Raw genomic sequence first — 12,072 nt, 5'->3', positions numbered from 1 at the left:
TCAAAAAGTGCCAACAGCTTGTTTTCTCAGGTTGGGAGGGGCTGGTGCGTGGAGAGCAGAATGACCTAGAGGGGCGAATGGAGGGAAACCCCACTTCGGTGATGTTTTTGGTGAGGAATTAGCATTTTAACATGGATAAAAGCTCCAAAAAATTGATTTTTCACATTGCTGTCCCTTTAAAAGCAGGACAAAGTGGCCTCAATTATATACTCACCTTTTGTCAAAATTGAATTAAAGTGCCAGTACAGTACAGTTCTTAAGCAAATGTATTTGGTTACATGTAAGTAGCAAGTGTAACAGGACGCGATTATGCATTAGAGTTTTGCATTTGACTGTAAAGAGCACTTAGCTCTGAGCCTGTAGCCGTACCATTTTGCTGTTCTGCATTTCTGTTCCACAATTTCCTTTGTTTAAACATATCTATTTGAGTATCTATTACAAATGTAATTTGTTCTTGGGGGGGGGGGGGGGGGGTCTAAAATTTCTATACAAATGAATTTACAATGAGTCAATGGTTGCTAGTTAATTTTGCCTTTGGACAATTCTTTGAAGGCTGAGCTCTAGACTGCACTGTGGATTAAAAGTAATCCTTTGATATCATTTACTTTGCCAGATTAAGCAGCGCTTCCAAGAAACTGGAATGAGGTTGTAGTTGTGACATGAGGATACATTTGTTGTTTGAGATTAATATACCCTGTTGCTTGGACTCTTTGAAATACAACGGGAGAAATGCAACCAGTGTTTGTCACTACCTACAATGGCATTATGATACAAACTAAGCAGAACATAAGGCGAAAAATGTTTCCTCTCTGTGTGCTTATCTGAAGGATGTTTAGTAACACAATATTGGGCAATTCATGAAATTCATGGTATTTTTTGGGGAAGATGGTTTCTGTGAGTATAATGTGTCTTTTATTTGACCAGACATGGTGAGAGAGTTAATTGCAGCGGGTGCGGCCGTAAGAATATGTTTTTCATTTAGCTTTTAAAAATGTCATATTCACCCCAGGTGTTAAGCATCTTGCAATAAAGTGGTAGCGGTAGTCTTCAGATACTTTTATGTAGGAGTGTGAGTCAAATACAGAGCAAAGAAGAAACAATTCTGTCTGTTTTGCTGCAAGATATCCCTGCAATGAGACTTGCACCAAATCCAGCCAAGAATGTGGATACCTTTTGACAGATTAATCCTATTATGTATACGAATAGATTAGTTTACACGGGATGCTAAAGGGATTCATATTTTTCTGACAGTGCAGGTGTGAGCACTATCTGCATAGTGCATTGCAGAGAAATAACCTTTGCAGCCGAGGATAACGGTGCAGTTATTCATAATCTGGCCTGAGGAGGAGGGCGCATGATTCTCACATAAATAAAAACTGAATATCAATCATGTTGCTAAAAATGCCAAAATGATAGGTTTGAATAGGAAATATAGGTCTGGTTATGGAATTACTAGAATTGAGTGAGTCAGTGTCTAAAATTGACAGTCAACCAAAGAAAATTTGTTTTTGAATCAAATGAAACATTATGATGAGAAACCAAAATATCCTCACATCTGTACACTTACAAAATCATTCCGCTGTCTCAAAATGATGTAGCAGTTGATGGGTTTATAAACAATGTTCGTCCCCTCCAGTTTGCTTTCTGCTCACATGAAAAAATTCCACGTGTACAGCTGTAACGGACACACAAGTGCATAAAAGTGAGTGTGAAATATTGAGTATAATATCGAACCACAAACACGCTAAACCAAAGTAATGTTTGCTAAAGTAAACTGTTTATTCTGTTTAGATGACAACTGTAGTTATGTAATAATTCTAGGGTTGTGGGAGCATAACAGTAAAGCAACATTTCATCCTGTTAGACGCAAAACCTATCGCTAATGTTGTTGCACTGGTCTACTATGCAAATGTTGTGTCGAAGAATAGAAAAGTTGGAAAACAAATATGCTTAATCCTCAAGACGCCACAATGTGAATATTCACATTTATCATATTTCAGTGGCTTGAGGTTGGATGGCTTTCAGACCACATGCGAATCATGCTAGTTAGCATTCAGAGCTGTACCGGGACCTCCTCTTACAAGACGTTTCAGAACCGTTGGTTTGTTCCACACCGGTGTTTATTTGCCATGTCCACAAACAAACTAAAGACTCCAACAGTGAAAGTTCCCTTACGCAAGATAAACGTGAGTTACTTGACCAGTGATGATCTTACTTCCTAATCTAATTAAGCAAGCCACAACGAGAGGAAGGTAACCAACACCCGAGGGAGCTTCCTGCTGCCATCACCTGCAGCACAGTAAGAAAAAGAAGGCAATTACTCGACAAGCTCACTCAGCTGTTAACACTACAATGCTGACACTCTCTGTGTGTCAGTGAAAGTGAAAATAAAACGTCTTGCAGTTAGCTTTAACCTGAAAATCAAACATCATTCTTCTACGTTAGGCTGCTTCATAAAATGCTGCTTTTGTTACTGGCAATAATGACCCGATCCTCAATGTTGTCCAGCTCTACTTTGCAAGGCCAAATAGCCAAACGGCTGACCTAAGCGGAAATCACAGACGCTGTCAGAAATCTGAGAAGAAAAGGTGAGTCATCGAGCACAATTGCAAATGCATTACCACACTTGGAGTGGTTGGACAAAGACAGCAATCCGTAGCCTGCAGGTGTTTGTTCTGCTGCGAAAGCACTAATTGTCACAACCACACCTTTACGTTAAGCTCGCAGGTCTCAATAAAAATGTTATTCGGTAATTGTGACAAGCAGGGTTGCTTTGCTACTCTGTGTTATGAATATATATTTTTTCAAGACTGAAGCACAGATAAATGACCAGAACACTGCAAGACAAATGAAAAAGAAAGTTGGGAAAACAGCATAACATATGAACATGGTTATTCTGAATAGGAATAAAAACAGTAACCAGTAGTTTGAATGAAAATGTGCGGGCCAACAGCTAATGTGTTTACCATACAAAGTGACCTTTTGCAGAGTGAGGCCACACACACACACAAAAACTGTTTGAGGACAAACTTCACTTTACACAATTCTAGAGTGACCTCGTAAAAAACCTTGAACGCTAGTGCAAAACTCCAATCTTCTCTGTGCTGTTCAGTCATTTTAATTTGTAGGTTAAAGGTTGGAACTCCATATCAAGATCGAGTTCAGACTAAAGGAACGCCACTCAGGTGAGTGCAGGTTAAAGTCTCCCAACGGCCCGACCATTAAGCAGGTGACTAGATGGGAGACTCACCATCAGATAAAGCCCCTGTGGACACAGGAGCGAGTTACTCGAAATGCGAAAAAGCTGGTGGATCTGAAAAATAATGACCCACTGCATATCAAACCCGAGTAAAAGAGGACTGAAAACATCACTTCATCCTCCAGTCTAACGTGGCGGCTGCGCCAGTCATTTACACTCACCGCACTTCGTCTGCTCCCTGTCTGACTTCATCCCCTTCTGAGAGGGGAGTTCTCCAAAAAATTCCAGGATCCGTCAGTAGACTGCCGAAGCCTTTGACAATGCACAAAACCTCTTTTAAACAAATATATTTAACAGCCACCACGAGTCCCTTATATTAGCATTCCTTTGGCTCCAGGAAATATCCAATATCCAGGTGCTGCTGCCGCCGTGGACTTCCCTTTTAGTGTACCTGTTTACGGCGACTCCCACTGCTTCTGCCATACAGTGCCCCTGGCCCCTCCTCCCTTATTCAAACAGTGGACTGAACTCAGTGGGGCCGTCACTTTTTTCCCATATTGCTCAAACACGCTCACAGAGACACGGATACACAGATGAGGGGCGGAGCCAAGTCAAGGTGTTGGTTTGCAAACAGGTGAGTGTGAATGCGTGCTTACTACGGCGGGCCACTCAGCAACACGCCTGACAGCTGTTGACTTGCCTCAGGGTCCATACAAACATTATGCTAATAATGCCTCGATTTAGAGCACAGGATGTGGTAAACAGACTGTCGCCGTCCTATGGTGGGTTCAAATAAAACTCACTTTCTTAGACGAGAACAATCTTGCAGTTCTGTTTTGGACTGTATCGACCCAGTCCACTTTCCAATTCCGCTTTATTTATTTATTATTTTATTTATTTTCACACTAAGTGCACCCCACAAGGATAAAACCAGTCAATATGCAGTGTGTGAAAGCACAAATATGAGTAGAGTTGCTTTAATCCCTTTGCAATTTTATTTTTCACAATTTATAGAAAAGATACGTTGACAATAATGTTGATTTATATTGAGGTCAAGTAATGTTATAATTAGGCATGATGTCATCAAATAAAGTTATGTTCTGCATATTAAAATGTCTATGCACTAGCAGTGGGTACAATGGCAGACTATAGTTAAAGTTAAGGTACCACTGTTTGTCACACGTACCTAAGTGGGGCAAATTTCTTTCTCCGCATTTGACCCATCCCCTGAGGGAGCGGTGAGCAGCACCAGGAGCCGCGCTCGGAACGCATCTGGTGAGTGGGTCCCATTTTCATAGTCTTTGGTATGAGCCCGGCCGGGGATTGAACCCACAACCTCCCAGTCTCAGGGCAGACACGCTACCACTAGGCCGTTGAGCTGGGAACTAAGGATGTAACGATCACGGCAATATCGTGATATTGCATTATTAAAACAACATCCTCGTCAACATGTTAAAAGCAGCACATCTGTTGCTGGAAAATTCTGAGACTGGATGAGTTGGATGAATGTGAGGTTTGGTGTTACGGTCACATATGTTTATAGTGTCAGTGAAATCCAACAATGTAAGACGAACACCAATAATTTTTTGGTTCAAAGCTTTTTTTAAATTTATGTTTTAATTAGTTTTTTTTAAAGAAGTTGTTAAAGCAATGTTAAGAGGAGTAACAATTACAGTTTTAAAGTCAGCAATAAATTGTTTCTAAAGGATCTGAAGTGCATTGGCCTTGTACTCAATATCTTAGAATTGCAAGAAGGAGAAACTGGAGAAAAGCAGTAATAGTGTAATTGATCATGTCTCCCAGTGGGATGGAAAACTACTTAACTCATGTGCTGGCCATGGTGTCTGGTGGAGTTCACTAACGACTTTCATTCACAGCTTCTTTATGAACAGGATTGTTATTGTTCTTTGACTTGTGGGTTTTAATAGTCAAGCAATTACATTTATTTTAACTCATTAATCACTCAATTTCCCGTAATTTAGATTATTTGTGAATTAAAGAGAACCAAAACATTTATAAATTGTTATTTGTTGAAAGGCGGCCAAATGAATAACACTGACATGAGTTCCCCTTAAAAAAATAAAAAATAATTGAGATTAATCACATTTTATACAATTACTATTTTCTACGAAGCTTGCAACAGATACAATATTTTCTTGTATAAAATATTGTAAGTGCCCTACAATTCTGGTACATCTAATAACCCTATAATTACTACGAGCAGGGGTTTATAGTGTAATATAAAGTTACTTATGTCCCAAGCTGAGTGAGTGCTTTTTCTGCACTGCAAAATTCCAAACACCAATAAGATCATTCTCTTAATTGCTTGTCCTCACAAGGGTCCCCTATCCCAACTGGCTTCGGGCAGTAGGCGGGGTTCACCCTGAAGTGGTTGCCAGCCAATCGCAGCCAATAAGATCAATAGTTAGCAAAATACTCAACAGATTTTTGCTGCAAAACGTGTCGATCTGCTAGTTTCTCTGTGGCAGCGCAGTTTGTGAATCGCTGCATGACCGGAGACAAGAAACTTGTTGTACATGTCAGCACACTCCTCACTCCTCCTGCTTTCATAACTTGCACAATGTACTTTTCACCACAAGGGATTTCCGGTGGATAACCGCTGGGATTTGATACATTCAAGTCTTGGGGATGTCCATTCCTCTCCCACGACCGCTGCCTCACCCTGCACCTCTTCACGTTTCCTCAGGCAAAGGACATAAATGGGCATTGTGGGTCAGCAATAAAATGTCAACTACAAGTCTTTTGTTTTGACATAAAACTCAAATGTGTACAAGGCAAGGAAGGCACTGCCTGCCCAAGGCTGAAATGAAACCATTTGGCTTCTTCTATTCATAAAAAAAAAAAGAAAAGAAATAATTTCGGAAAGCCTACATTACCTATAGCTTTGAAAGTGAAACTTCTTCTGGCCTGCAGGCACAAATGCAAGGCAATAACCCCTTTAAAACTGGAATATTGGCAACATTTATATTATAGAATATGCTCTTTTGGGGTTTTTAAAAAACCCAAATAACGCCCAATTCACACTGACTGCGGAACGGACGCGGTGCGTTTTCCGTACGGCCGCCGCAAGGAATAGAAAGCGAGTCTAAGTGTCTATTCACACCAGCTGCAGTGCGGTGCGTATGCGGTGCGGAAGGTTTCCGCAAGCGTCCAATTTTTTCCGGATGCCGCATGCGGATTTTCATGAAGCTGATGAAATTACACGAGCCGGACAGGAAGCCGAGCGTCGGCATCAAGGTAGATCCGGTATATCTAAAAATAAAACCGTTTTGTGAACTAATTTTTGCGGGGGAGGGAATCTAGCTAACTACATAGCATGACATGAGTCGGACATTTAAGACAATGCGATCGGGGCAATGTTTTTCGCTGTGCGCATGCTCGCTATTTTCTTCTTCGTCGTCTTCTATTCTTCTTCACTGATTTGATTCGCAAGGAATCTTGGTCTATGTGGTCACGACTTGTATGTGCAGCTCCCTCCTACTTGCTAAAGGAGCCTCCCTTGAATACATTGATTTCTCCGCTGCGTTTTCACGTTATTTTGTCTCTACGGCGAAAACGCCGCAGTTTGTGTCCATATACACATACAGTAAATACAAGTATATAAGTCCGTGCTTCTGGCGTGTAACCCACCAGAAATATTTAAGCCATTGTTAACAAACATGACGCTCGCAGGAAAGAACCACACTTCTGATACGAGGAGGAAACAGACTACTTTACTTAGCGTGGTGAGTGACATAAATATAATGCCTTTTATTGAACGTATAGTAAGTTAAAAGCGGAAATGACGCAATTTACGTAGTTACGTTGTCCGTGCATGGCGGTCCGAACGGGTTAATCCAAACGAGCACAAATGAGCATGTAAACGGGAGTAACTCTTTCCGCCACGCATGTAAACGTGTTACCTCGGTTGTTTCAGAAACCGGAATTCTGACCTTAACCATAATATCAACTGCATGTAAACGTAGTCACTGACAACCATATAACATGCTTTTTCCCTTTCATCTTTCATGTCGAAGATCGTCTTCCCAATCAATGCAATACATTTAAAGCACCATACATTAGGTCCAACAATAGCTTCAATAGATGAGCGTTTTACTACAGTTTCATTTCATTTTTTTCATCCCTTTGACACAGCCCCCCTAAAACTAACCGAGAGGATGACATTGAAGAGGCACACAAGCAAAGAGGAGACACTGCCAAGTGACCATCAACATCAACAACAAGTCTTTCTTGCCAGTCCATAGGGTCATAATTACAAGGTAAGCGGCATATGAAGTAGAATGCCGAAATCAAGCCATCGTGTATGAGGATATTGGCGAGACTATTACTTGCATGGAAAGGAAAGTGGAGATGCTTGGATATTGTTCATGGTGGCAATTTGACGTGCACTTTCTGTGGCTCAGGGGGCTCCTGTGGGTGAAGATGTTTTTGAAAATACTTTTCAATACCACATTCACTTAATTAGTTCTTTAGTAGAAGACTTTATGTTTTCACCTTCAATTGCATGTACACACAAATGGACACTTTGTACTGTGGTTGTTTTACAGGTTGCAATGACATTTGAACATTTTAAATGATTGCATGCAATTCATCTTGTTTCCAACTTTTCCCCTGATGCATTTCATTCCATCCCAATAACAAAAGAAGCAAAATCATAAATCAACCAAAAAAAATGGTTAAATCATTGTGAGTTAAAAGGGAAGTTTGCAATATTAAAAGTGCTAGCAAGATTTCAATGTAGCGTCACTTCACTAATCATAGTTTCAAAAAAGCTCCTGATCAGCATGAGGATGCGGGTGTGTACCGGGGACCGGTTATATGTGCGCTCGCAAGTGCACAGCGAATTATTTACAATTTGTCAATAACACCTTATGTATTTTTTATGTAATAATTTATTTTAAATATGCATACAAATAACAGTACAGCATAATACAGTAACTTGGGGGGAAAGCCCAATTAAAACCATCAACAAATTAAAAAAGACTTGATTGGTTGTTGTTGTTGTTTGAGCATGTTAGTTTCTTAAAAAATAAATTAAAAATAGGAGGCCAATGGGGCCTAAAAGAGAAGATTTATTTTCAGAGATTATTTTATTAATGTACCACTGTCAGTTTTATTCCATTTTATAAAAAAAAATGAAAAATCTGAATTCCCCTTATGGTGCAAATTAGGTGATAATGTACAAGCATACAAAAGTGTGAACGTGTGCACGGTGAGATATTATTACACACTAATGGTGTGCAATGTGCAATATACATATTTTATACAATGAATACTGATTGGCCAAAATAAAAAAAGTTATTCCTGTATGACGCTATTATGTTGGCACATGAATAATATGCCATCATGACATATAAAATGACCTATTAAACAATATACCTTCAATCATCAAAGAGGTTGATTTCTGAAACTGCAGCAGCAATGGAAATAAAGTGACTGTTGCACCAGTTGCAGATATTTGCAGACTGCAGTTCATACACAAATCAGATAAATGACTTTGTATAGTGTATTAAAAGTAAAATGTTTCTTTCAAGTATTTTAAAGAAATTCAGCAGTGCACTAAACGACAGACGACATTTTTGAGACGACTGCCTAGTATTACTAAAAGTGATGCAAATGAATTTTTTTTGCAGCTGTAGCAGCTTCTGCTCTTCTGGGGCATCATGTATGAAGGGTGCGTACGCACAAAAATGTCTACTCTCAAGTTCGGATGTATCAAGAATGAAATGAGCGCGGGAACACGGCTACTCCTTGTCTCGCGTACGCAAGTTTTTCTTGCTTTGGAGCCGTTGGCGAGTCGTAGAGGTGATGCTGGGCGGTTGCGAGGGATGGACTTTTCGCCAGGTGGTCGCTGGAAAAATATATGTAATATATTTAGATATCAGATTCATTTTACACCACGGGAGGGGGCGGTGGATGGCTGCATCCATGCGCTGAAGACCTCATCGTCGCCGTGGGGGTGTACGGCGGACGACATGTGCCTACGTTTCATGGAAAATGGGGTAGGGGGGTAGGTTTTCCGATCACAAACGGCAGACATGCCACGAAATATTGTTACTGTGGGGCGCGCGGAGAAGGGTGATTGTGCGCGTCGTGCGCGTCTTCCTCCACGATTTACACGATCACAATCAAATCGATGCTCCTGAAACACGCCATTCATCCGGTATCAGCGGCGGCGGAGGGTTGTCTTATATTATTGTATTAAAATACATTTAAAGCCTCCACGATCACAATTTGATGCCCCTTCAGCATTCAGCCACTAACGGCGACAGCTGAGATACTCTGACGGCACTTTCATCACGGAGGTTGTTATTGACTTCCAAAGACAGCCTCCCAAAAATCATAATTTTTCGGGCCTCTATTTGTTTACAAGCGTCTCCAGCTCACATCGTTTTTTTTTTCCATTTGTGCCTTATGCTTTCTAATGTGATTATCGTATCGTAATCATTCCCACCCGCAAGCCCTGTTTATACAAATTTGCATATTTATGTACGGGCGTGTACGGGAAGGAGTCTGGTAATCTAACATTTCCGCATTGATTGAGATGTATGAAAGGAATGTGTTTGGATTACGTACGCACAGATTCGTACAACTGGATTTTTTCAGGCGTGCGACGTTTTCTGGATATGGACGTACGCCGTGTTTTAGTATGAAAGCCACGCAAGTTTTAGTACATGAGGCCCCTGGATTCATAAATAATTTACTTCATGACTAGTAAATGCAGACTGAAAGAACAAAGTATTTTTAACCTGTGCAAACTGTTTCATAGTTTATTTGTACAGTACACCTGGCTTGGATTTAGGCTTATGCTGGGTATTACCTTTGTCCAGGGAGGCATCAGGAGAGTTGAAGTCCATCAGACTGCTGATTTCACTCATGTAGCACAGGTCAGTGGCGGGCGCCTTCTGCCTTGTGTGCAGAGAAGTATCTGGAACAAAAACAAATAAACATTTTAATTCAACATGCAAAACTTAAAAAGCTCAAATAATTTACAGCTGTACATGAAAGTTTATACCGATTCGACTCAATGGCTCGCAATAGATTTTTCCTTAACTGCTTCATGATGTGAATAATCAACAACCAATTAGAAAACATTGTAGTAGGACATATAGGACCATGCATCACACTACACCAGTCACCTATAAAGTACAGCATTCCTCTCACTACACATTTCACTCCGCATACTATGCTATCCCTCGAGAAGCTTCTTCAGCTATTACTGCAGGCCATGAATGCAACATCATGGAAAACAGCCTAAACTCAGCACAGTCACGCAAATATTAGCATTTTTATGACTCGACTTTGATTTGCTTCTGATGAGGTTCAGTGGCTTTAATATCGTTTTCGGTAACCACCAGTGGCATATAGTGATAGCATAACAAATGCATTGCTCCAGGCCAGCTCCCCAAAGTGTTCACAAAACTGCAAGCGAGCGCAGTCAGCGTTTGTTGTTCATCTAAATAAAAATGAGCAAGACCATTCCGAGTGTATTTTTTGTCAAAGTGGACATCACATTTTAATAAAGTAGGAGCATACATACTACTTATACAGTAACCATTGAAGGCTTTATTGACACACGGATCCTCACTTGTTTGCTGTATGGTGGTGACGACATGCAGCGATACATTTAGTATGTATTTATTACAAAGCATGCTGTGACTCCCAATTAAAAAAAATAAAAATACACACACATCCACTTCCTTTCGCTCTACTACTCTATTGCTCATCACACTGCCATTAGTACCCACTACCTAGCTTTTAGGAAGCCATTAGTGGTTGAACTATATGTGGTAATTACAAACTGATGTGTCTGGGGGGGGGGGGGTGCATGGGTTCAAGGGGCGGTCTGCCTTTATCGCAAGATTAGTCATCATGCTTGCAATAATGGACTTTATTAAGCAACAAATAACAGCCTTGCTTCTCTGTCCAGATTGAAGTGATTGCTTTGAGCACATCAGCTGCTCAGACTATATGACAAATATATCAGCCCACAAGATCATCCATTAATTTTTGTTACTCAACAGACATTTGGTTTATCTTGATATGCTGCAAATGATGATATGCTATAACTATTGTTCAGCGTTCATAAATCTTTTTCATGAATTCAACCTAGCACTCTCAAGATTGATTTTAAGCTTTTCCGGTAGTGGTCGAATACATATTTACTCAAATGTGAACACACTCAAAATGATTTGAATTTGAATTTGAAAAAAACAACAACACCATTGTAGTATGCGGAATGATGTGAAATTACTTGGAATGACTTTAATTATATGGAATTATGTGGGATGATTTGAATGACATGGAATGATACACAATAAAAAGAAAAGGGATTAATATGTTAGAATATGAGAGGTAACTGTAAATATTTTGAATTTGGGGCTTTTGAACATTTTGTGAATAGGAATGATTGCTCTGAACATTGAATCAGAATGTTTTAAATTGGTCAAGTAATGTTGATGGAGGACAGTACATCCTAATATGGGAAACATGGGAATTTTTGGTGTGCAAAATTTTGAAAATTGTTTCCAGTTAAACAAAGTTTAACGATTGAAATGTCAAATGTAAAGATGTGACTGTTTTGTTGAATGTGTCATTGTGAATGAATATGAATTTTGTTGTGGGCATTCTAAGTAAAAAATATTAAATTGTTGGTCACTGGGAAATTTTGGCATGTAAAGAATCTCTCCCAAGGTAAATTGAATAAGCTGAGTGATTAAAATTCCCAAAAATGTGAATTATGTACATGTGTAATATTGAATGTGCCATTGGAGATAAACGGAGAATTTTTGGGTGACAAATGTTGAATTCGGGAAAAATCGTGAATATTTGGAATGAGAAAAATACTAACC

At 39.9% G+C, this 12,072-nt stretch overlaps 1 protein-coding gene across 4 annotated transcripts in view; it reads right to left on the bottom strand.

The window, feature by feature from the left end:
• kazna (kazrin, periplakin interacting protein a) overlaps positions 1 to 12,072 on the bottom strand; it is a 134,948-nt gene that overhangs the window by 34,122 nt on the left and 88,754 nt on the right. For 3 of the 4 annotated variants that reach the window (XM_086068661.1, XM_086068662.1, XM_086068663.1), the window contains exon 4: positions 10,041 to 10,148. In XM_086068661.1, coding sequence (XP_085924787.1) covers positions 10,041 to 10,148 — 108 coding nt within the window. Of the gene's footprint in view, positions 1 to 3,420; positions 3,655 to 10,040; positions 10,149 to 12,072 lie in introns of those variants that run through there. The other variant, XM_086068664.1, reaches the window with a different exon arrangement.

Source organism: Leptonotus elevatus, chromosome 2, assembly GCF_054856555.1.
Source record: "Leptonotus elevatus isolate MCC_2025b chromosome 2, RoL_Lele_1.0, whole genome shotgun sequence".
Lineage (NCBI taxonomy): Eukaryota > Metazoa > Chordata > Actinopteri > Syngnathiformes > Syngnathidae > Leptonotus > Leptonotus elevatus.
The sequence above is the reverse complement of the archived record's forward strand: the minus strand, read 5'-3'. Positions and strand labels throughout refer to the sequence as shown.